Source organism: Falco biarmicus, chromosome 4 (genome assembly GCF_023638135.1).
Source record: "Falco biarmicus isolate bFalBia1 chromosome 4, bFalBia1.pri, whole genome shotgun sequence".
Taxonomy (NCBI): Eukaryota; Metazoa; Chordata; class Aves; order Falconiformes; family Falconidae; genus Falco; species Falco biarmicus.
In genome coordinates, this window is record NC_079291.1 from 58,324,852 (window position 1) to 58,351,645 (window position 26,794).

General features: G+C 40.3%; 1 protein-coding gene across 4 annotated transcripts in view; it reads left to right on the top strand.

Annotated features, from left to right (window-relative positions):
- ADCYAP1R1 (ADCYAP receptor type I) overlaps positions 1-26,794 on the top strand; it is a 140,523-nt gene that overhangs the window by 36,175 nt on the left and 77,554 nt on the right. For all 4 annotated transcript variants that reach the window (XM_056338255.1, XM_056338256.1, XM_056338257.1 and 1 more), the window contains exon 3: positions 19,152-19,257. In XM_056338255.1, the coding sequence (XP_056194230.1) occupies positions 19,152-19,257 (106 nt within the window). The remainder of the gene's footprint in view (positions 1-19,151; positions 19,258-26,794) is intronic.

A 26,794-nucleotide genomic window follows, 5' to 3' on the forward strand; every position in this document is an offset into this window, starting at 1 on the left:
TTTTTTGCTTCTGAATTCACTTTCACTGCCATTTTGATTGATTTCTCATTCTATTCATCTATGATAACAGTGGGCTTGGTTTTTTTTTTTGAAATATTAACAAAATTCATCATAAAATTGTTGAGGAGATAGTATCCTATACCATCGTTCCTTTGTCTGGTTCCAAATGTACTTGAGAAACAATGAAATTCATGACTCACAAAGTTGGCTTAGTATATGAACTGAATTTTAAATGTAACTGCAATGCAGGTGTTCTAACTGTCTGTAATAATTCAATCAGATGTATTTCTTCAGCTAAAACTTGGAGTTTCTTGTGGATGCATTTTTAATATTAATAAGCTTAAATGTTTCAAGTGATAAGACAGTCTTTGTAGGGTTTCATTAGCTGGCAAACATATGTTCACTGACTTCCTTAAAAATATATATTTATAAAAGAGAGAGATGAAAAAGAACAGTGCAAGTGATGTCTGTTGTATATCAACATTGAGTTGCGATCACTGTATGAGGGTCAGCTGGGCAAATACAGATTTGGATACACAGACAGCATCTCACAGAACAGAGTATGAAACCTCGATCTGATTATGTTTAAGCAATATATGAAGAGAAAAAAACTAGATCTGTTTGCTCAGACCCTGTTTACTGAAGGGGGTATATTTCTCAGTCTTTTAAGGATGTGTATAATTTACAGAGCAGAGGGCTGTCTGGATCCTCCATTATTCATCTGTAGCTGTCACTTTCAGTGCCAGGCTGTGTTCAAATAGGATCATCTACATTTCAGTCTCTGTCATTTTTTTAAAGATGAGAGACAGTGTATTCAGACACACTATTCCATTAGTTTCTCTCCAACCCTACTATGCTTGTTAGAGCATCCATTTTCTGCTGCAGCTCAAATGTGAGGTTCTTCAGGCATGGATGTAGATGGTTGTGTTGGTCCCGGCTCTTTAAGCAAACTATTTTTTTCCATGCAGCACTTAATGAGACAGCTTTTAATGAGTTTATCTGCCTTATGATTTGTAACATCTCATAACCCTATTAGAGAAGTCAAGTTCTCTGTAGGATTGCAACTGCCTCTAACATAATGCATAGTTACATGGGACTTCCCTGTTACTTATGTAATGCAAACATAATTATGTACAAATATAGCTAGGGAACTGCTGGGAATGTTCTCCAGAGGAGAAAAAAACCTCAGCTAGCCAAGACATTACTGCTGCTATAGCTTTTCCTTTTTAATATAGGGAGATGGTGCTGGGACAATCAAAGAATATAACAACCTCTTAAAAGCTTATGCCTGGTTTAAAAAAAAAAAAAAAGAAAAAAGAAAAAAATGTCTCAGGGTATGTAATATTGGGTAAGGTAGTTTTAAAGAGAAGGTTCAGAATTTCTGGTAAGTTGTATCACAGAAAGTATCTGAGAAAATTGGTGTTACAAAATGATGACAGTGCCCTTGATATCAACCAAGTTCAAGTACCTTTCAGAGGTGCAAAATTAGGATTCTAGGTTCCAGGTGGTCCTTAGCCTGTAAGCTAGGTGGGATAAGTACTTACAGAGACTGACAGAGTGATAGGTATCTCAGGGTGCTATCTTCCTGGGCTTTCCTGAGAAAGCCTTACATGTTGACACTCCTGTCTAAGATGCCTGAAGCTGGTGTGAGACCTTGATGTTGTGTTGGTGCTCCGTCTAGTACACTGGCACTTGTAATCTCACGCTGAGCACATCAGGTGTCAGTTATGGTTACAGCAGAAGCTGAAACTAGACACAATTTGTTAAAATGTTTGTAAAGTTATTAAGTTTATTTGCACAAAACATGAATGACAACCAAAAAAGGGAAAGTCTAGAAATACATGTATTCTACCAACACGTGGTTCACAACGCTATGCACAGGTATCTACAAGCAACTTTATTTAAGCAGGCAAGATATCTAGGTCTTAGAAATGCATGGCAGCAAGTTACAAAGCAGAGAAAATGGTTGTTCTACATTAATGTGTTGACTTTTTTGCCCTCTGGTACTAGTAATAATTTCTGTGACAGGCAAATAGTATGATGACAACATTGATTTAAGGACATTAATATGATTCTTGTCCTCGTTGGTTTCGTATTCATGAGTTTGGAGGAGAGTTGGATAAGCAGTCAAATAACAAATTGGGAAATGAAAAAAAGATTTCTTAGAAAAGGAGCCTGTAAAAAAAATAAATCACAATCAGTGATTTTTCATGTTGCTCATCTATTAATATCCAGCACCTGGAGGGATATTATTTAAGTCTCTAGCAAGTGTGCTGCTGGTCTGCTCTTCCTTCAGTTTGCTGAGTCAGCAGCCTAAGAAGATTTACTGTGGAGTCAGCTTGAAGAGATAGCTGTGATGCAGAACCCAAGCTGTCTTAAAAGGATGGGGGAAATGGAAGCAAAGGAGCAGGAAGAGAGGAAAAGAATATTAAAAAAAAGACAACCACATTTGTATCACTGCACTGTTAGGGATTTGGTCTTTTGTATGCCCTCCTGCCCCTCTCACCATGGCTTGAAACAAATACTTTCTTCCCAATCTGTGAAATAAACTCTGCTGCTTCTCAGAGTGAATGTATGTCCTACGGCAAGAACTGGGGCCGCCTGGAGGATCAAGTAGCTCTTGTAAGCTCCTGTAAGCCTGCCTGGGGGAGCATACAGGATCAGTGCTTGCCCCAGGGTTACACACCACAGGGCCCTCCAGGTGAACTGTCCAGACGTTGTCTATACAATAACCATGGGGTTAGGAAGTAGATGCAAGCCAGAGTGTACAGTGCTTAAGGCTGCTTCCAGGGCTGCTTTTGCAAAGCAGTTGCTATTTAATCAAAAACTATGAGGCCCGTTACAAAGCACTGCCAACCATAAAAGCCTAAGTGTTGCTATCCTTGCAGTCCCCAAGGGCATGGAACCCAACTCAATAAACCCCTCTTTGTTTCTCTGGGCAAGGAGTGAATAGCTCACTCCAGGCTAACTTGTGCTCATGCTCCTGAAAAGAAAATCAGGTTTCCCTCAGGTTTCTTTTTTTTTTCCCCCATGTGGAAATCACTTGGAAGTGAGGAATTTGGAGATATGGGTCCCGTTCTGTACAAAAATACAGTAATTCCTGTGATATGCTTATTCCATACAATATAATGCTAGTGGTGCCCAAAATGGATGGGACCTGCCTCTGCACTTTCCTGTGCATGTTAGAGGTGAATTGTGTCCCTAACTGATATCAGAAAATATACTTAGACCAATTTTTAGCCGGCTGAATGTCTAGATTATTTACTTATATTAATATATACTAATAATGTTTCTATACTCAGTGGCAAGGGCCAGAGATCTCTAGATATTGGTATAACCCATTCTGAAGTCCCCTAGTGCTCTCCATACTGCAAGTTCATCCAAAATTAGCTTTGACTAGACTTTGGTTTATTTAATATTTAGAAACCTCATCTTCATTGAGTAGTATGCTACATTTCATGAATGTCATGTGGATGATGAATAGATGACTGTAAGTCACTGCTGCCCAATTGATTGTCTTGCATTATCAACATCTTGTGACTCATCTTTGTAGGGCAGTTTGCAAGGTTATCACAAATCCTGTTTATTACCTTTCCTGGAATACATTTTTAAAATCAAGTATTGAATGTTTGTGCTTGTATGGGTGAGGGCAGATACCAATGGATCACTGTGTCTGTATTGAAAAATAGAAAATATATACCATTAAATATTCAGGATTTTTAAAAAATGAAAGAGGAACCATTTTAGAGAGAACAGGAAAAATATTTTCCCCACATTTTAGAAATATGCTGTACTAGTTTGATAGAATTATTCTTTCTAGTAAAGTTTAAAGAATTTAATCTCAATTTCAGCCACTGCCTCCCCCTTTTTTGTTCAAAATAAAATTTCTAAATAAATATTGTCTTCAAACAAGACACTATGGAAAGGGAGCACTTTATAATTCTCCCTCTTTCTAAAAAGGAACAAATAACATTTCCACCACCACCACCACTATCAGTACGGTTTAGACTGTAAACTTAATCAACATGCCGTCTCCTGAGGGAAAATACTCTCAATGAACAACATCTTTCAGCCAGACTGCATTTGTGTCACTTGGTGGGTTTAATGGTTTCCCAACCTTTGTACATACTCATTGGCTGTGGTCATTGTTCATATACTTTATATATGTACACTTATGCTGAAAAATTCTGTTGAGGATTGCAAAGTGATAAAGGTTTTTTACTGTTCCTGGCCTTCCCTACAACACATTTATGAAATATCCTTTTCTGTCAAACGTTGCTCAGCAGACTTATTTTGGAGCATAAAATTCTTATCAATTCTCTAAGAGCTTTAGACAGAAAAAGAAAACACTTTAGCTTCTGTGTACACTTCTCAAAAATGCTTTTGGTCCTACAGTCTCTCTCTGACTCAGCATCTGTGGCCAAAGGGGTTATTTAGACTAAATACAGAGTGTTAATTTGGTGGTTTGAAGACTCCTGAAATAGTTTCTCAATAATTTGAACTACAAGTATTTGCAGGTTTGGGAAGGGTAAGTACAGAGATATTTTGTTTTAATTATTCTTACTTGATAGCCACTTCTGAGCATGTTATATATTTTGGCATAAAACTATTTGGGACCTTTATTATTTGCTAAGGGCTTGCAGATAACTGATAATGCAAAATGCATGTTGGATAAAATTAGAGGTATGATAAAGCTCAGGGGTATAAATTTGTGTTTACTTCCTCACAAATATTAAAATGTTCTTTCCTGTTGCTGCCCTCTGGCTGAGCAGTTTTTAGTTATTATATCTGTTAGCCAGCTTTATGATAATTTGCCCCATTACTTAAAAAACATAACAAAATACATGACATGTTTGCATTGCAATAGAAACTAAATTCTCTTGCAATTTCAGGCTAAGCTGCTCCATTTTAGTACCTCTTCCAGCAATGCAGATGTACAAAACCTAAACCTTTTTGGCCATCATGTGTTGTCTCCTACGTCTGAGCTAATGCAGAAACACCAGGTGAACAAACCGTATGCTAGTTTAAAACAACTGTTGAATCTCACTGCATATTTTTAGTCTAAAAGCTTTGACATCAAAAGTGATGAAGTTACTATTATCCTGTAACTGCCTGTAGCTGTAGGCATTCCCTTGCACACTCCCATTTGCAGAGCAGCTGTGGGAGCATCAGGAATTTTTACAGGCAGGCAATATCGGTGGGAATGGACTGTGAGATGCTGAAGGGCCTTTGATACCCAGAGGAAAGCAGACTAATGTGATCACATCTATGCTTATGTATTTATTTTGCTATTCCTTCAGGTCATCTATTTACTCCTAAATCCTGAATGTGATGGGTGGTTTCAACTAAATTTGACAGGAGGACTACATTCTCAGACAAACTGATTTTCTAAGTTTCATATGATCATTTAAGCAAAGACAGAGGTTTTGTTAATTCCCTGCAGAAAAATGAACTTCAGCGTAAGCTCAAGCCTTATTGGACAGCAGAGTATCCAAAGAAGAGACCATCTAGAAGTCACTACTCCATGCAATCAATGGCTAAAGTCTTGTGCTACCACTCGCAGAACTCATCAGCTTTGGGTTTTTTTTTTTTGTTGTTTTTTAAATCTATCAACTAATTCAGGTTCCTAGCAATTCAGGATTACTGGCAATTAGGGTATTAACCTAAGGCATGAGAGCTTGGAGATCAAATGTTCTTATTGCCCCAGGTTAGTGCCTGACTTGAGCAATGCTGCAGCTTCTTGTTTTTCACTTCTCTGTGTCAAACAAGACCAGCTGCACTGCCCTGTCTCTAAAAGGTGTAGAAAAGATAAATCCACTTTATGATAAACTATGCTTAGGTATTAGAGCAATGATGCCAAAGACAGATGTATGACATATGAGAAGTTTGGTTTATCTTAGTGATGCACTATGGAGAAGCATGTGCTGGTGAGCTGCCTGGAGATCTGTCCGGGGTTAAGGAGCTCCGTGAGACACTTGGCTTCCAGAACATTCTGAGATTCATATCTTCAGTTAATCTGAAAAAAAAATAATAATGTTGGGTTCTGTATTCCATGCATTTTGCAGCTCAAACCATAAACAAAATCATCAGTCATATCTGAGTGAATCATGACATTATTTCAACAGTTCACTATACTGAACTGATGATATCAAGGATCCCAATTTTTCTTCCTTTTCTTTCATATTTCTTTGTACATGAACTGGTGTCTAACTTATTCTCACCCGTAAGATCCATGTTCATGTATAGTACATGTCATAGCAGCAGGGAGGCATCCCTGGGTGCTCTGGAAAAAGCACAGATGGGGATGCCCAGGGCAGGGCACAGTGCCTCTTGATTTTCTAATACTGGTGTGAAGTCCCATGTAAATTTTCATCTGATGAATGCCATAGAATCATAGAATCATTTAGGCTGGAAAAGACCTTTGAGATCATCAAGTCCAACCATTAACCCAGCACAGCCAATTTTACCACTAAACCATGTCCCTAATTGCAACATCTACACGTTTTTTAAACACTTCCAGGAATGGTGACTCCACCACCTCCCTGGGCAGCCTGTTCCAGTGCTTGACCACCCTTTCAGTGAAGAAGTTTTTCTTAATATCCAGTCTAAACCTTCCCTGGCACAAGTTGAGGCTGTTTCCTCTCATCCTGTTGCTTGTTACCTGGAGGAAGAGACCAACCCCCACCTGCCTACACCCTCCTTTCAGGCAGTTGCAGAGGGCGATAGGGTCTCCCCTGAGCCTCCTTTTCTCCAGGTAAAACACCCCCAGTGCCCTCAGTTGCTCCTCATAAGACTTGTACTGATGGAAATTATATTTTTCACTTTTGTGTTCATGAATTTTTCCTATATCTCTGTTAATAATAGCACCTTGAGGGTGACAGTTAAAATTCAGGGGGCAGGTCATCTTGTACTGAGGTCAGCTCCCCCTACATGGCCCTGCTTACGAAGGGAGGTTTTGGGATGCTGAGCAATGTGAAGTGGCAATCTTCTAGCTGTGTTCATGGTTTTGGGAAAAACCAAACACCAAACATCTGCAGAAGCCATTGTAAAATAACACCATTAAAACTGTGGAAGAATGAGATCCTGTTCAATGTATTATAACAACAAATAAAGGGAAAGTGACAGGGATGTGTATGAGCAACATTTGTCTAGAGAAAATTCTGTTTTCAGTACTTGTGGTTTGCATTTGGAGGTAGTGGCTTTTATTGAGGTTGGTTTTTGGTTTTGGGGGGTGTGTGGGTTTTTTTTTTTTTTTAGTATGTAAAAATGTGAAATATCTGTATCTGTTGTCAAAAGTGTAATGCAGAAATTTAGAACACAAGTAACCTTGAAACTCAAATGAATCACAGTTAACATACACTGGAGTCACCCAGAATAACACGAGGGACAATATAAAATAGGTTTCACCAATTTTACTTTCAAATCTCTGTTTACCTGAAGTATGACAGCAATTTGCTCTTGTGGCAAGGGAATTGCTTCTGTTTCTCATTGTCAGTATGTATTAGACATACAGTATTTACATGTGTTAATTTTTTCTGCTGATAGCAGGAAAACCCAAGCTGTCCAAAATATCTGCTCCCATGTCTGACCCTACCTTTCTCCATCGAAAATGAAACCACCTTTCTTCTAACTTCAATCTGAACCAAATTAAAAGATTACTGCAATTTAATGTTGCCATATCAAGGGTTTCAGAGCTATATTTCCTTTTTTGACATACTACAATTCAGAAATAATTGGAGAGAGAATGCTTTACACGTCTTTATTCCATTGTGCATTTATGGCTGTAGGATGGTTGACAAGGGTCTCAGCTCTGTGGCAAGTAAAAATAGTGAAAATTGATATCAGTAGAGAGCTGAAAATGAAGCTGTTACAGTTAATAACTGAGAAATTCTGGCCACTTCAGGTCCTGGCCAGGCATTTATGTGGGAAAATTCATCTGAACCTGAGCAACAAGCTTTTCTGAGGCTTTTGGCTTGCTAAGAGCAGCAATGGAGGGAAAGACACAGGCATGAACTCGTGGCTCTCATGCAAAGCAAGGCGTGTTTTCTGAGGTCGTGTTGCAGGTATTGTGTGGCTTTCACCCGCCACCACTGCTAACTATGGAACCAAAATGTGACTTGTACTGCTGGGATGCATACTACGTCAAGACACATCAAGATGTGAGGTAATCTAGCAAGGCTGAAGGTTTCCGAACGAGTTATCAGTGAGGCTATGGTGTGGTTATTGTCACAAATGAAGTAGGATCCAACATTTTCAAGCCCAAATACATAACATTAGGCTCTCTTAGTCAACATACAAGGATGCTATTAAATATGACATGTATAAATACTCCAGCAGAACCCTTATGTCTTTCTCTAGGATGCCAGTTTAATGATTCTTCCACCCATTTAGCAAATTAAATTTGGGAAGAGAGGCTTGAATGTATTGGCCAGCACTTACTATCTTTAGTGTAGGGTAGCAACCATATATGCTTGGGCTTTAAAGGCCCCTTTTTTTCCTTTCCTTTTTTTTTTTTTTTTTTGACGCTGAAAAATTGTCTCTTGTTTAAATATGCAAAAGATTCTGAGTCTTAAATGTCTGCGCATTGCAGTCAGCTGCAAACAGCACAGCTGAAGCATCTGTTAACCTCAGAGAGAGCCCCTGTGCCACCAGTTCTGCATCAAGAATGCCCTTGTACCTGCCAACTGAGGTGACTGGCTTAACACTTCAGAAGCCTGCTGCATTTTGCTGGAGCTGAAAACAACAGGAGGTGTACCATGTTAATAAAATGCATCCTGAATCTGTCTTTATTCAGTAAGATATTCCTTATCTGTGCAAATTTCTGTATAGCAGCAGAGCAGAAAATGCTGGAGCAGAATCTGGGTCATGACAAGACTCTGAAAGTGAGACCTGTGTCTTATCTGTCAGGGTTTGAAATGCATCCAAGTCCTGCTGGTTTATTTGGAATGAAGTCACCCTTTAAGGGGGAGATCTGTTCTTAGAAGAAGACCATCTCTATCACTGCATGTTGTCCCTCCTTAAATCAAATCCTACCCTGCAGTGATATAAGTGTAAAACAGGAATTTGAGATAGGGTAGGCAACCTGGCACTGTGTTTTGTTGTTTTGTTTTGTTTTCTAGTAATTTTACGATGTTATTTTTGAAACACGTTGTGTTTCTGAGTTACCTGCAACCTGCCTGAGGTTCAGCTCATGAAATATATTCTGGTCACTGGTAGGATTATCTAAGAGCACCTCACGAGCAGTGCACATATTGCTGCATGCATTTTATGCTGCTAACAGAGCACTTAGCAGAGCAGAAGCTGGGTCCCACCTATTTTCTACCCACATGATCATCTCATGGGCAGTCGCTGTGCAGCTTATCTATCCTCATGTGATGTGAAGCAAAGCTTTTGGATAAGGAGTCATGCAGGGATATAAATGACACTTTTTGGAGGAGATGGCAGCATTCTTACATCATGGTTCATAAGAACTTTGAGTTAGAGTTTATAATGGCAGAGTATTCTTGATACAAGTAGTAAATAATAATATTAGCAAATAAAATCTTGGGGTGGGTGGGCAAGAGGAGACTTTGGGAAGGAGAAAGAGGGAACTGTGTGCCTAACACATCTGCATCCAGAAATGGTTTTAAACACGCCATTCCACACCAGCTCAAACCTTTTATATAGTGTATTACCCTTCCAAAACACCATCTTTGCTTTTGGGGATCCTATCCCACAGCAACATGAACAAAAAACCCAAAACAAAACAAAAAATAAAAAGCAGGAGTGTTCAGGGTTGGTTTCGAACAGGGAAGATGTACTGGGGTGTAAGAAGGCTATAGCTGGCCCCCTGTCAGTGTGTGGTATTGCTGAATATTCTGCCTAGTGCGTGATGTGGACTGGAGATTTCATCACACATTGCTGGTTCTTATCCCTGCTTTCCTTCCATATAGCTACTGCTCTCAACTTCTCCGAAAATGGATTTAGGTTGGTGGATCTGGATTTTTTATAGTGTGTAAAAAGAAAATCCCGCATGTCACACCTCATCTAAGATGTTCTAGAGTTCTGCTCTTGTGATTAAAGAAAAGAATCGGGTGTGATTGTATTTCTGCATCTCTCAAGGTCCTGTGAAAATGTCAGTTATTGCTGTCTGCCTATTGTGGTTTTATTGTGGCTAACATATGGATCCCTGCTGATAGTGAGTCTGGGCATGTGCTTGTCTTTTATGGCATATATAAAAGCCGTATGTTTTTATTGTTCCTTTGAAATATCAGGAATAGGGAACTGAGATCCAAAATTGTACTCCATCACTCATTCACTGCATATTCTTGAGTGGGGCACATTTGAACTGCATTAAAATCGCAAGGCATGATCCTAGTTCAGAGGTGCATGTTCTCAGGTTTCGAAAATGTTGTTCATAGGATTAAAGGCAGAGGCCAAATCTCCCATTGTGTAAGTCCTTATTTGTCAATATACAGTAGCTGAGAAGTTGACTCCTTTAAGGAGACAACTACTATACAGCAGGTAATGTGGCTCCTTACCTTCAGTGACGCCCAGGGCATCTTTAAACACGTATCATTTTTGAGCTTACAAATGCCCAAGGCAGAAATGTTGCATGTGGCTAAATTGCTACAAATGACGAATGTGCCAAATGCCGTCTGCTGCCTCAGAGGAGGAAATTGTGTTGGTGGAAATGATCACCCCTTTAGCAATCACTTGTCTACCCAGAACGAAGCTACTCACTGTCACGATATAACTGCATATCACCAGAGATTATGTTTTCTAAGGATTACGTTTAAATGTTAAAGAGCTCTTGCCAGATATTTAAATACTGGTGAACAGCTGTGATTAAATTGTGTGCCCAATGACAGTGCAATATTTTTGCTGGCCTATAAAATGTGGGGTGCTTAAAGAGGAAAACCAATGCAAACACTACAGATTCCAAGCAGGATGGGGATGAGATTCATCAGTGCAACATCTATAGCTGCACAAGTCACCTTGGGCTCTTGTTTTTGTTACTAGCAAGAAACAAACACTGACACTGCAAGTCTTTCTCCATACCATGTCTTTCACCCAGGTAACTCAGACCATAAATATTGATCAACATAGAGTGTCCAAAACATTAAATAGCTGTGAGAGGAGTATCTGCTGATGCTTCTCAGCAGCACGGCATCGATGCAGGACTGAATACACGCAGATAAGGTACTCATCATCAGGCAGACAACCTATTTTATTAAATCACCTAATAAAGGTAGCATTAGCATCATTCTCTGTGGTATAAACCCACACCGAAGGATTACAGTGGTTAATAACTTTATACAAGAAAATTTTTGAATCTTCTATCATGTGGAAAACTCAGTTGTTTCAATATCTGTTGTCATCCTGCAGGAATATGTTCACATATCTAGACCTTTTTTTTCCTCTTTTTTTTTTTTTCTTTTTTTTTTTCTTTCTTCCCCTCCAGAGCAGATTGCATCACCTTTTAAAATTTTTATTCCAAAATAATAAGATATTTCAGTGACATCTTTAAGCAGAGCAAAAACTTTCCATACCCCTGACCTGGATTACTTGAATGACATCTCAGTTCCTCGACTGATCAGTGCAACATTTTATATCGTATTTTGTGTTTGTATCAATGATATATGGCTGTGAATGTGGCCAGCGCACAGGAAAGCGCAGCTTCATCATATTTTTGACAGTCTTAAATTGGGAGGTCAGAGGAACAAGGCACTTTACAGCCATTACCGTACTTTCTTCCCAGGCAATGTCCATAGCCCAAGGACAACCAAAGCTGGTCATAAATGCTCTTAAGGTGACTTTTCTCTTTCTCCAGTAACTTGTTGGTGTTCTTTTTCCTGTGTATGGCCTCACCAGTCATCATTAGGAAGTTTTCCTACATTGCCTCTCTTCCTTTCTAATCCCCTCTGCTGAGTTCCAATGCTGGCTCGTCTCACCCTGTTGCTACTCTGGCACACCATTCAGTCTGCTCCCTTCTTTCCTTCATGAATATGTACTTTATTCCCCTCCTTGAGTTTTTACAGCTAAATAGTGGTGAAACCCTCCAGAGACAGGAAGGAGAAAGAAGAGTTTGTTGAGAAAGCTACTCTAGGCACAGTCTTTTGTGCGAAGATTTGATTCCTTGTGGGATTTGAGTGGGTTTTTTCTGTTTTGGGTTGTGGGTTTTTTTTTTCCCCTCCACTTTGGCACAATATGTGAACCAGCGTCGCTTAGCACTGAAAGGAGGAGGGAAATTGAGAATGAGCTTGCTCACTTCCCATTACCACTGCTGTAATGAGCTCTTTGCCTCCCTTCTTCAGAATTATCCCCAGTCCTAAAGCCTCTCTGGGGAATATCAGAGTGAGAGCTGTAGCACGACTTGCTGGAGCCGCCTGCGGGGAGAAGTGAAAGGGAGGAACGTGTATGATAGTTGAGGGCAAATAGCTTTAATTTAATTAGTAGATTAATTAAAGCTTTCTCCCTTGGGTAGGGTATATGTGTGTGTGTGGTGAAAGTGTTTCTACACCCTCCTGTAGCTGTTCATCACACGTTTCTGTTCCAAGTGTGACTCAGATGGGGTTTCTATTGAACTTGCTTGGAGCCTGCACAAAACAAATTTCCTGTCTAAGATCTTTTCTCTTCAGGGTTTTGTTTAAATGTAATGAGGTATAAATGGGCAAATAATCACAAGTAATAACAAGAACTTGCCTTGCAAATGAATGTGGCAACATGGCAAATGCAGAACTCCTAAAAGCTTCTCTGTTTCGCTAGGTCCCCACAGTGAGAGAAGTCTTACATTAGCACAGATTCCTTCAGCCTTCAATGAATGAAAATCACCAAAAGTTTTTTTCAATGTGATAAACCATTCGAGACTACTTCGTACCCTTGCCTCTGCACGGTTTACATGGGTCCTGAGGAAAGGTTAAGGCCAACAGTGTCCTGGGCTGTATTAACAAGACAATAGCCAGTAGATACAGGGAAGTGGTTAATCCCCCTCTACGCAGCACTTGCTGGACCACTTCTAGAGTATTGCATCCTGTTCTAGGCTCCTCAGTGTATTAAAGATATCAATCAACTGTAGCAAGTTCAGAAGAGGGGACACCAAGATGGCCTGTAAGGAGAGGAAAATGGGCTTGTGTAGCTGGTGGAAGGAGAAAAACTTTTGGGACAACCTAGTAGCAGCCTTACAGTGTCTATGAGACATCATCAAGAGGGAAGAGCAATGCTTTTTGTCATGGTGATGGCAGGAGACAAATGGACTATGGTCATAGGTTGAAACAAGGGAGGTTTGTACTAAAGAGAGGCCTTTTTACCCTGATGATAAAGATTCTGGGAACCCTCAAACAAAAGGAAGCTTACAGATGTGGTAAAAGGGACAGGCGAGTTGGGAGGAATATAGGGATGTGGTCAGAACATGCAGAGATGCGACGAGGAAGGCTAATGTCCATTTGGGATTTATCCTTTGAGGAAAGAAGAAGGAAGACATGTAGCATGTGTTATTTGGAGTTATACTTCTAGATTTTTATCTTTGGAGAAGAAAGTCTCAGGAACAATAGGAGAAAGCCATTTTACATAATATAATCAGCAATCAGAAAAGGCTACTGAGCCTTTAGTTTCACCTCAAGCACATTATGTCTAGCAAGATTTAAAAAAAAACTTTTCCAATTAGTGGTTGCATCCTACCAGTGCAAGGCTTTGAGAAACGTTGCTTGGTATTGCCTGCTAATAGAGATAATAGGCTAAAGGTACACACTCGTTTAACTCAAGATGTCAGTTCCTGTGGAAGTTATCAACTATACTGAGAATGCCTCACCATACTCGGAAGGAGGTTTTTCAACTGATCTTCAAGATAAGAAGCTAGTTAAGGCAAACCTCGTGGTTTAACTCCAGCCAGCAACTAAGTACCATGCTGCCACTTGCCCACTCCTCCTGCTGGTGGGGTGGGGAGGAGAGTTGGAAAAAGGTAAAACTTGTGGGTTGAGACAAGAACAGTTTAATAATCGACATAAAATAATAATAGACTAATAACAATAATAATAATGGAGAAAACAAAAAAAAAAAAAAAGAGAGGAGTAAACCCCAAGAAATCCAACCGATGCACAGCACAGTTGCTCACCACCCACTGACCGATGCCCAGCCAGTCCCCAGGCAGCAATCAGACCCCCCAAAACAACTCCTCCCAGTTTATATACTGGGCATGACACTCTATGGTATGGAATGTCCCTCCAGCCAGCCGGGCTCAGCTGTCCTGGCTCTGCTCCCTCCCGGCTCCTTGTGCCCCTGCTCACTGGCAGAGCACGGGACACTGAAAAGTCCTCGGTTTAGAGTAAGCACAGCTCAGCAGCAACTAAACCATCAGCGTGTTATCAACATTATTCTCATCCTAAACCCCAACCTCAGCAGTGTGCCAGCTACTAGGAACAAAGTTAACTCTATCCCAGCTGAAACCAGGACAGCAAACTCAAAAATAGATTTACCCTATGTTGCATAACACATCTTTTGTCCAGAGTTACCACTTGAGAAGGCATCCATTGAGTGAACTGTTGATTATGCTGCTGTTATTTTCTAATCTGCAGTGAGACATGCATCTCTCTAGGAGCCATCAGTGTAGAAAAGTTACCATAACTTAAATTCATGTAAGACAGTTTGAAAGGGATCAGTGCCTTTTTTGGCAGTGTGCTCTGTTTGTGGGTTTTTTTCTGCACAATTTTCTTAAAACATAGTGTCAAAACTATGCTGCAGATTGTACAACTGTGCCTTGGTTTGAATAACTTCCTAATCGTTTTACCCTTTCACTTAGTCTGAAGTGTTTTGAAATTACAGTAGTTTGGGTGCTATTTACACAGGCAGACAAAAACGCAATCAAGCAACAACGTAAGGCCTTCCTGGAGACAATTTGTTCCACCGCCAAGCCAGTGTTGTGTGTACCAGTAATGATGTAAATCAGTTCTGAAAAAATCCAGATAATCAGAGCTCTTTCCCAAACACCTCTATTTTTAACACAACATTGTGCAAGTCTTGGCCCTGGTTTGACCAGTTGAATCATTGCTTGATAAGGGATTAAATCTAGTAATGTTTCCATGACAAAATAAGCTTCTTTGGGGAATGCTCACATAATAATGTATCAGTTTTTAAGCTAACTTTTTAAAACTGAAAGTCATGTACCAAAGTTTCTACGATGCTGTGCCTAATGTGAGGCACAGCCTGCGCTACACGCTGGGAAGAGGTGCAGAGCCACCACTGTGCTCTGTAGATCTTCGTGCACCGAAGCAGACAGCTAGGCATGCTGCCTTTCCAGTGGAGGAGGAATCTTGGGGAAAGGAAAAATTGCTGTCCAAGTTACCTTCACTTGCCTTGCTCCCACTGTTTGATATACTTCAACCAAAACAAGAAGAAAAAAGTTTATTTACATTTCCTGATGGAATAAACTGGCAACATGTGTTTACTTCCATGAGCAGGGAAGTGTATGATGCTCTTCTGATCCGCACAGCTCCTCCCATGGGGTTCTCTCCCTGAACCATCTGTATATTTGAGCAATTCCTTGCTTAAACATGACTCTAAAATTTGCTGATCTGATTTACCTAGCTGGGGCAGGTCTGGAAGCAGCAGAGATGTGTTCACCTGGTTCTCTGCTTAGGTGTATGTACCATCAATAGCTTTCCTAATGGAACAGTTCACAGTAAAGCAGTACCTTGAGGGTATGTGTCAGAGAATAATGTAGTTTGTTACCTAATGACATCATTGTTATTAACTTTACCGTAATGCCAAGGGAGCAACAAAGAGTTAAGTACTATAAGTTGCATGCAGCACATGCCGGGTTATTTTTGTGGTGGCCACCTTAATAAAAACAAATGAAGAAAAATGAAAGTTTTTAATTTGTTGTACAGCTGTAGTGCGGTAGCTAGCTGCTGTTGTCTTTTTCTGTTCCCTCACAACTAAACAGACGTCAATTCTATTTACTGTATTTGTATCTAGGCAAACATATGTCTTTTCAAAACAGGTGTGAGTCAAACTCCTTCACTCCACTGAGAGTAATTTTTTTTTTTTTTTTTTTTTTTTATAAAAGAGTGAATTTCATGCACTATCTTCTTAGTTTCTTGATTTTTCTAGTATGTGTCAGAACATTCTTTAACTGCACATATCACTGATATCTTCTGGGAAACTGAAACCAGCCTGTCTCTGCTGAACTCAGGAAATTGCAAATGTCCTTGAGGCAAAAGAAATGAAATCAGGAGGCCATGAAGTTCAATCTCACACTTCCATTTGAATTGTGCTCTGCAGGGCAGTTGTTGAAGACTGACTTGACAGATTAAAGGCTCTACCAGTACGTAGTTAATGAAGAAACACAAAACATGTGGATCCTTTCAGGAAAACGTGAAAACATTAAAGGATCTCTACATTCAACAGCGAAACCTTTTGCTATTAGGAATCCAAACCCTTTTTTTTTTTTTTTTTTTTTTTTATTAGCAAAGATGACAAGCAGCTTCTCTGGCACGGAGGTTAATGTTTCCTCCCTTTCTCTGCTTTTTGTCTCAGTTTCTGTGTTCCCCAGTGTTTTGGGGTTTTTTTTGTTTGCTTTATTTTTTTCTCCCCACGCCCCCCCTTTTCCCCTCGTTGATGAAGAGTGCCACAAAATGGCATAAAAATGATTATGGGAAGTCACATCAAAATAGTCTGCCAATAGTGAAAGCTTAGCTACAGGGGCAGGTGAAGCCCATCGCTCTAGTGCCGTTTGTGCCCAGCTGCCTGCATTTCAAATACCTCCTGAGCCAGACTTACTCAGATACAATTGACTAAATTTAGTCAGTTCAGTCAGAGACATCTGACCAGATGTGCCCGTCTGTGAGGAAAACAATAAAATCTGAGCTCTTATCCTTAGGCTTTCTTTATAATCAAATCCTTAGGCTTTCTTTATAATCAATCAAGTCCTGGCTTTGGCTTACCTCTACTAAAGCAGACACCAAATACAAGAAGGATAAATAACTCTTTTGTCTTTTCACTATAGATTGAACTGAAACCTTCTCAAAGGTCTATGAGTGCCCCACAGGACATCAAAATCTGGGCATGGTGGGTTTCTTAGTGTTTAGTATCCTTTGATGAACTTTGCATAAATACATACATGCATATATATATGTATATGTTTTGACCTCCTGTAACATTGAACATGCACAATATCAAGGTGAAAGGAGCTCTTCAGGTTAAAAATAAGTGTGTGAAGAAACATTTCTTTTTGTTTATTTGTATCCTGCTTGCGTAGACAATATATATTGTAATATTACTATTACAATTTTTATTATTATGACTACTATTACTACATGAGAACTTTTCTAACCTGTACAGAAACTTCCATATTCATGTACTGAGACAACCCTTAGATACTCCTTTCAGACCTGAGTGAACCAGCACCAGAACCCTGATTTACTTGCTATTTCTCTCTTATCTTTTTTAACAGACATTCTAAGAACTTGAATGTCAGCCAATGCAATTTTCCCAATCTTCTCTGAGGTTTAGGGGACGATGTAGCAAAAGCCCTTATGTTCTTGGGAGATCCTAGAGATCTGTGACAATATATATTTTCCAGGCCCATGGGAGCCCTTAAAACAGAACAGTGTTTGTTTTGAAGATAAACGAATATAATATGGTTATGCCTGGTGCATCCCACGAGGAAAATAGCTGAAATGTATTACTGGGATCTTGGAGATGAGACTATGTAGCATTATCAGTTCTAACAAATGGTGAGGAAAACTTCCCAACAGAGGTTCCTAAGGAAACCGTCGCTGTCTTTGAAATAAGGCTGGTGGCTTATAACTGTTATAAGGCCAAAAGTGTGCAAATGGCTCCACACCTCCTAGCACACCCAAAAGCACAACGCAAGCACCACCAAACTAGGATTACTTGTGCCTTGGCATTTACTGTAAGTGTGTATTGAGTGTATTGTGGCGTTTCAAACTGTTCACTCCATTCTGCCTATTGGGAGGCGGGGGAAGTGAAGTTGTGTAGACGGGGCTCCAAAATAAATTGAAGAAGATTGAATTCGGGTATTGCTTTCCCCGTTTGTTTGTTCCTACATAGCAGGCAAGGCAAAACAGACCACTTGGCAGGTCAGGTACGCTCTGCTTCCTCTGTAGTTCTCTATCGTCAAGAGTGAAGGAAATGGGATGGGAAATATGAAACAGCAAAATTGTTTCAGTGAACCAGGGTGACCTACCCCATCTTCAACCAGTGCACTGATTTTCACGGTGCTTTCCGCGGTGTGATTTCAACCTTAACAGTGCCCCTGTAAAATGATCTAATGAAACCTGAGATTGTATTGCCCTTTAATTGATACACTCTGGCCACTGTCTGTGATAGGAATGAAATCTTGTATTGATTTCTGGGAATGGGTCACATTTTGTTGCTGCTTTGGGATTGCCTGCACTCTTTTGGCTGCAATGTTCCTCTTATAAACTAATTTCTTTTTGTTTTCATTTGCTTTCCCCCCATTTTTTTTCTTGCAGTGGGCTGCCTTAGAGCCCTAAAGATGGCAGGGGGTGGGGACACGGCGGGGAGAAAAAGAAGAGATTTGGATCAAGTCACCTCACTTTAATTGGCATTGCATTCTTTTTTTGGCAAGAAAATTGCCTTGTGTTCACTAGGAATAAAGGAAGAAGGAAACATTAAGGAATGGACAGGGTGAAAGATGAAGAGAAAGAGCTTTTAATTTAATTCTGAGTCCTGAGTGATGTTAATGGATTGTGCAAGACTCATAAGAAACTGGTGTAAGATCAAACTGAGCCTCAATTGATTTCTGATTCTTCTTTAAATTATTTCTCCATTTAGAGGTACCTTTGCTTCAGCCTTATATGAGGAAGGAATAAAATAAAATAAAGCAAACACATTAGAAATTATAGTTTGGCAGGGAGAACAACATAAAACCCCCCAAACAATTTATAAAAATTGTAATTCCATACTTTGGCCTTAAGCCTCCTGGAAGAGGTATTGAAATAAAGGAAAGAAAAAAAAAGGAAGAAAGGTTTGTTGAAAGGTTTTCTGCACTTTTCTCTCTTACAAGGATGCTTTTATTTCTTTCGCATTTTAGAACAGGACCTCAAAACTTACTGATGTTTCCTGATAAACTCACTAGCTATTTTTAGTTTGTAATTATTCTTTCTCCACATTTTTTCCCCTCCTTTCAGGTTACAGCAACCCATTCCAATTGCATCATTAAAAAGGAGCAAGAGACCTGTCTAGAGAAGATACGGAGGGCAGCTGCCCTGAACCCTTTCAATGACTCTTCTCCAGGTGAGTTGCAGCTGGGGACAGACCATGTACGTTGAAGTCATGCGTTCGAAACATTCCTGTCATGTCTGCAGGGGGTTTCAGCAATGTCCATGCAAACATCTTACGGTAATAGGTGCAGTCACTGCAGCTGAATGAGCTTAGAGAGACATTATAAGGACAAAAAATCAATCAATGGGGATGTACCAGAACAATTGCTGGTTATTATCAGAGGTCAGGAACTTGCTTCTGTACTTTAGGTGATGCAGTGACATATGACTGCAAAATTAATTCAGAAAAAAAAAAAAAAAGGAATAAAAGAAAAGAAAAGGAAAAAGAAACAGTATGCCTGGAAAGGCCTTGGTAGTGTTTGTGTCCTCTGCTTGTGCAGGTGGCAAAAGTTATTGGGAACTGGACATAAGACTAAGTGCATCGTTGGTCTGTTCTGTGACAACTCGTTCCCCCTCATCAGCTCAGTGATAACTTGTGCCTGCCTCTCTCATGATCTGAAGACCTTTACAGGGATTAACATTGTGATGACCATAATCTTGATGAAGAATACTTGTGCTGTTGCTGAGCTAAGAAACTGAGGCAGCAAGCAAAGAAGAAATTAATAGTTTAATATCCTGTCTCATTTCCCACTGACTGCAGCAGCAGCTGCCTATGGCCAGTGCCAGTGAGAGAAGGGCAAAGAATGACAGAGAAACTAATTGGAAATCAGGGTCCATTTTCTGAGTCCTGTCCAAACAGCTTCTACTGTGACTAGAATTGGTAAAGCTGCAGAGGAAAGCAGATAAAACACATAGTGTGTGATAAGAAGGGAGATTTCTCTCCCCTTTTCCTCACCATGTATTTTAGCCCAGAAGCAAGGGAAGGCAGGATGCAGATATCTGTGTTATCAGAGCATCCTCTGAAGCAAGCTATTCCTGCATTTTAGCTGCTAGTATTTCCATCAGAGTCCTCCTATTATTCAGCTCATACATAAGGTCATTTTTGTTCTGCTTCCCAGCTTCGGGGAAACGAACTGTGTGGTTTGGCGAAATTGAGGAAAGCATGTACTGCAGGCAGTTCATTTCAGCCCCAGTGATGTGGGTTTAGGATCCTCTTTGTTCATTACAGAAGATCTTCCCAATTCTGCTGAGGTCCAGAAGTGGCTTATGCAGGGACAAAAGGGAAAAAACAACGTGTTCCTCCTCCTGTACCCCCAAAATAATGTCAGAAGCTGACCATGAGCCCTGCTTCTTATGATTATGCAATGACTAAGATTCAAGAATTCATAGATTTTCTCAGTTCAAGAGAGACCATTTTACCAGCTAGTTGGTACTTTATCACTCAAACCCAGAATAACCCTGGCAGTTACGCCTGTTCCAAATTAAAGTCCATTTCTACTGTTGCCTACTAGAATGCCTGTTCCAAATCCAAAGCACACAGCTCAGAGATAGAGGAGGTCTGGAGCCATCGGAAAGGCTTTTGCATCTCCATGTGATTAAAATGTATCACCTACTCAGGCAGGCAGGGACTGAATCCTTTCAAGTAGTAGCTCAGCAGCAGAATCCAGATGCTCTTTATTCTGTGCCCCTAGTAGTTTTAGATTGAATTACTGTATAGAAGATTTTCCCAGGCTTATTGTGCATCTTTCAGTTGTTCACCACATCCTGTGGCAATGAGTTCCACAGTTTATGTGGCTTTGGGTAAAGAAACCACATCACCTCCAAGGCATTTATTTTCCAGTGAAGAATTCTAACATGTTTCTTGTTTGAAAGACATTTCATTCCATGGATCCTGTTTGTTGCTTTTTCTCTCTACCTTTTTAAAATTAGTGTAGATGTGTTTTATAGGTATTTCATTTCACCTCTGGGACTACAGCATTCCACTTTATCCCCTTTAAGTCCTGACCTTCCAGACTCACCTTTCATTACATGATACTTATTTCAAACCAGATCTAGCCACCATCACTCCCAACAAAGCCTTATCTCCATAGTTAAACGATGGGACATCAGCAGAGCTCTACCACCCTCACTGTTTGCTCAACATCCTTGAGATACTACTTACTGTATTTGGAACGACACCTTGCTGCTGCCTGCTAACACGGGGTGTATCAACATGGGATACTCCATACATGATGGATTCACATACCACAGGATTTAAGAAAATACCACAGTTATCTGTTTACTCCAAAAGCACTTTTGCTCCTGGTCTATTACTGGAATGGAGCACTATTCACCACAACCGATCCTGGCTTTTAGGTTAAGTTATCAAGCATTGGTTGGAGAAGTTTTGTTATGAAACTCCCCGCAGACATAGTAACTGCCCATAAATTAAGCAGCCTTGTGCAGTGTGTTGATTCCTCTCTCTTTTCACTTGCTGCAGACAACCTATTTTTCACCTGGGAGAAGTGAAAATTGCCCAACATTTGTTTTTTGTCATTCATCTGTAGCAGTAAGACATGTTAATGATGGCGGGTAGGGGAGAAATATGATATTAACTTGTTTCCTTCAAAGAAAGAGAAACATAAGAAATAACTCCCTTGCTTGTCAGAAACAGCTGAAAGAAAGAAGAAATCCCTCCTGGCTGATGAATAAACTTCTGTTTATTTAAGAGCATGGAGAAGCACAAAACTGCCTCATCTCCCTTTGGACTATTTCTGCATGCAAATTTCCATAGAACATTTCAATATATATGTTTTTTTCTGAGGATTTATTTCTCCTCAAAGGGGCTGCAGGGTATAAAATGGTATTGTGAGTTTTTAGGGAGTCTGTAGAGGTTTGGGCACATGTTCAAGTTCCTGCAGCTTAAAAAAAACACCCACCAAATCAGCTGAACTACAGTAACCCATGCAAGCAAGGTAGCTACAGTCTTCTGTTGCATGTGAAACAAAGTCAAATGATCATGTATAACATTTGGGTCTGGGACATGAACAGTCCTTGTGATCTGTATTTCTAGTGTCTAGAACAATAATATTACACATCATGAAAATTATCCCAAGGTGCCCACGTGGTGCAAAAAATAATAACAATAATAGTAGGTTTTCTGCTCCTGTTTGGGGACCTTGTTTTCTGCACTAATATTTCTCCTGTTTAAAAGTACTGCATGGAAAGCAATGCACTTTGATGTCAAAAGAGAAGAACATCTTATGGCTTCCTACATTTTTGCAGTAATTCAACTCTCCTGCCTTTGCTTTGGCCCCTTGCTGTGCTCAGCATCTGTGAACACAGACATAAACTAAATGGTTCCCCAGAGTTCCTCTGGGTGAGGTCCAACCCAAGCACAATGTTGATGCTGCAACTGCAACCACAAGTCTTGAAGAGCAAGGCTGGCACTGTATTATGGAAGGCATCCAGCCCTGACTTGTCAGGGCTCTGATGTTTTCCCCTTTCCCTCCTGCTGTACCTCACATACCCAGATGTTATGCTCATTACTGTTTTATTCTTCACAGCACTGTTTTCTCTCCTTCTGCTGCTGTGTAATGCCTATAATGCTTCAGAGACAATGATTGCCTTGAGATTTCTGTTTGTTTTTTTCCATGAGTTTTATGACATCTTCTTCCTCTGAAATGCTTTAAATTCTTTAGGAGCCTTCATATGAAAAGAAATAAGGGGTATGTGCTGACCCTAGGTGTCCCTCCCTGCTCAGCCATCACCTACAGCCTGAATGAAAAAAAGAATTTGAAGAAAACGAAATCTCAGCAGGACCCAGAATCGGAGTCTTTTGTTCTGGAAAGGGAGTTAAAGAGATAAAGGGGAATAATGAATGAAAGCCAAAGGCCGAAAAGAAAGGAAGGAGGGTAATGATTACTTCATACTCAACTTCGCCAGGCAGTGGAGCCAGGCTATTTCTTACATCAGTGTTTCCGATGTCCTTTGTTTGAATTTTTGTCCTTGTTCTAGTGTAGAGCTGCCCCAGCTCCTGCTGGACCCTCTTGTAGCTGTCAGCAGTCCTCAAAGGACATTCTGCCAGATAAGAATTGATAAAGCTCACTGACAAATCATATGCATCCTTTTTCGGTTTTATTTTTTCCCATCCAGACTCTACTGACCTGTTCCCTGCCCTGGGGCTAGGAAAGAATGGCACAGGAGTTACTCAGATACTTAATGACAGTTTCCTGGGTTGTGTACACTTAGCATGGGATTCATCTAATTAAATGTTGATACCTGCAAATGCATCTGCACTATGAATGATGAAGTCACCTTGCTCATTTTGTAGCTCTGGATATCTAATAAGTAGAGCCTGAGACATAATTCATTTCATCCTCAAAGTAGATTAGATGATGCCCTTTTTTTCTCTACAGACATATGTGGAAGTAAAGGTGGCTATCTCAGCTGTAAATATTTACATTGTGGATGTCTACATTTTATCAAACAAATCCTACCTTTAGCATCTGGCTCTGCTATACTGAGTAGGTCACGCCAGAGGTCTGGATTACTCTATATTTACCATGGGATGTTTTGATGTGTAGGTGTCTTCTTTATGACATCCATGTACTAAACTGTAGTGGATCTACTTAGACTTGTGTAAACAAGTTTTGCAATCAATGTTTCCTTGAGTGGTGACCTCCAAAGACAGGCAGAGGTGTTCAGCAGCCTGCACATTCACACTTGCCACACACATGCACTGACAAAGTCAAGCTCCCAGCTGTCTTCCGCTTCCAGGTGGGTTTGTATCTTACCTAGCTGTAATTCCAAGGACCATACACATTTGTCTGGCTTGATCTGGGATCTGCTGAGCAGTTTAATCTGATACTGTCCATGGGGGCACAGGATCACAGCCAGCACACATGCCACTCAGAGAAATCCCATAATGGTAAGAGCCCTGTTGATGAAATGTAGATTTCTCCAGCAGTAGTTTGGCATAACAGACTTTTCCCAGCCTGTTACCTGTTTGTCTTTGCACTGTTGGAACTTGTTTTTCCAGACTTTTCCCCTGAATGTGGTGCTGTCTCAAATCGTGGGGGAGTTCCTTGAGTGATCTGCAGATTTGGGCCTCTGATTTAGTGTTTATAGTGCCTAAAATGCACTAATCTGGAATGAGCCAAGCTATGATAACAGTGAACATAGTGCAAGAATTTGAATAGAAATGGAAGTGACGAGGACTCATTGGTGATTATGTGGTTCATGACTCACTGTCAAATTAAATTTTAACTTGTAACCCTGGTAAGCTAGTCCCACTTCTGTCCTTCCTCTGAAAAATGTTGAAGGGCAGTTGCACTGCCAGGCAAGCCAAGAAATTCAAATGAAGTACTTGCAGGGATGTGATGTCTACAATGATCTTGGTTAAGAAGAATCCTATCAGCGAGTTATCCCATAAATCAACAGGAGGGAAACTGGTAGGGACACCAAGGGGGTAGGAGGCAGTAATTAGAAGATAATGGTGGTAATGCAGGGAGAGTAGATTCTGAAAAGTGTTTCCATGTTCATCTAAAGATGGAGCAGGTTTCTTTAGTTTTAGATTTTTATTGGGTGTCTTGTCAGCCTCCTGTTCTTTCAGAGCCTTTTAATTATCTGCTTTTATTTCCCTTGGTGCCACCAGGAAGACATTACTTTGTCGTGTGCCTGCCTATGTGTGGATGTATCTCCCTTATTGATGCAGCTGCACACAAGAACAATAGAACTAGGATTGTTCGTCTCACACTCAGCTTTTAAAAACTATTGAAATCCTGGAGCTGGGAGGGTATAGCTAAGAATATGTCTCTGTACTTAATTGTTTTCTACTTGGCTCCTATTTGAGCCAGGATGCTGACCAAGATAGCTTTGATCTGCCTGGATACATCTGTCTTTGGTCAAAGTGGCTTTTTCGTGCTGATGGATTTAGCCATGTGACACTGCATAAAGTGTCTTCTACTAACCTCAAGTTAGAGATGGTAGAAACAAGCAAAAAGTTCAAGGTAGATGTTAGGGACCATGTGGCACCAGGGTTAGGATTTGTGCTCATTTCAGACATCTATACTGTAGAGATCTGTATCTGAACAGGGCACCCATGCAACCATCTGTACCCAAGCTGTGATCAAGCTTTACTCTTTCTCAGGCAAATGCAAGAAAAAGAGCTTCACTGACCTCTGTTTTCCAAGCATTGCCAAAGATTAGCTCTTTGCTGAATGTCTCTGAGTTTATCAACACAACACTGTTTGTTCATCAGCTGCAATGGATGAATTAATGTTCCCTAAGTATGGGTTTATAAAGTAGAAAGGCCTTTATCAATGCTAGTTATTTAAACTGTACTTACGTGACTTAAATTTGCCTTATTTTAGACATCCATCTTACATTAAGTCTATGACGAGTGTCCATTTGTCTCCATTGCCTCTTAATGCAATCATTATGGAGATCTGAAGTTGGGTGGTATGAATTCTATGGATAATAATGTAACAGAACTGGAACGAACAAAATCTTCACAATCCAGGCAGAAACCAAGCTGCAGGCTTTATAAAGAATCTTGTTCTCAAATGCAGCAGCAGAAGCTAAAAAGGATGTTATGAGCCTACTATGAATTCGGTCACATTAGTGAAGCTGAAAGCCTGGAAGGGCACTGTTATTGAAAAAGTTCAGGATCAGCTTTGGTAGGGGAAATAAAGGGTGCTGTGTCACAGCCAAACTGCTTTGGAAAGATCTATGAAACTTTTTCTTGCTAGTCACGGCTGGAGAAAAGAGAAATCTCCAGTGGGTGAACCACTGGCATGTTCCTATTTCTTGGGAAAGCCTCTACCCTGCTTCTCATCCCTCTATAATATACAGCCAAGCTATACTTCTATGTGTGGTCTGACGGGGAAGACAAATAGTGTAAAAACAATAATTTTACTGGTGAAGAATTCCTAGTAACAGGGATTAAAACCCCATCCATGTACCCTAGATATAATGTGAAGCTGCACGTATTAATGCCAGTTGAGCTGGGGTGTTTATTTGGCGTTGTAACTCTCAGCTGGGGTCCTGGTCCTGGTTGCAGGAATAGTTTGCTGCAGGGCAGTGCTGTGCTTGTGCAGTCCTACAGCTTTTGCGTCCAGAGCTAGCTGGGTTGCCATTAGACTGGGGATCTCTGTACCTAATTCTTCATTAGCAATTACAGAGTCTTTGGTAATCTCTACGTGTCTCAGTGTCAAGAAAATCTTTCCTTAATGTACTATCCCTTTCTTTTCAATGCCATGTGCTACCCACAGTATAATGCTAACCCATGGCAAATTGGTGGAGTGTGTAGGGCCATAGGTGCATCATGCAGAACCAGAAGAGAATTCTGCCATGGATTTTTTTACAGCACATATGATAGGTATAGATACTTTAGTCTCTGTCCTGAGAGTATTAACCCCAAATCCTACTAGTTCTTACTCTCTGCTTTGTCTCCAGGGATGTGTTTTCTCTTGATTTTACTAACTAGCACCTCAATTATCTAGTCTAAACTAAGTCTAAGTAGCCACTGAAGAGTTGTGGGTCATTCCTTAGCGTTATTCCTTTCAAACTTCTATGAGTTCCTGCCATTTGTGGGATAAATTGTTCTCTGGAATGACCTTTTTCTTTTTACTGACTCCAGAGGAAAGCCAGAGGACAAGTTCAGCTAGATGGACTCTAAGAAAGTTAAA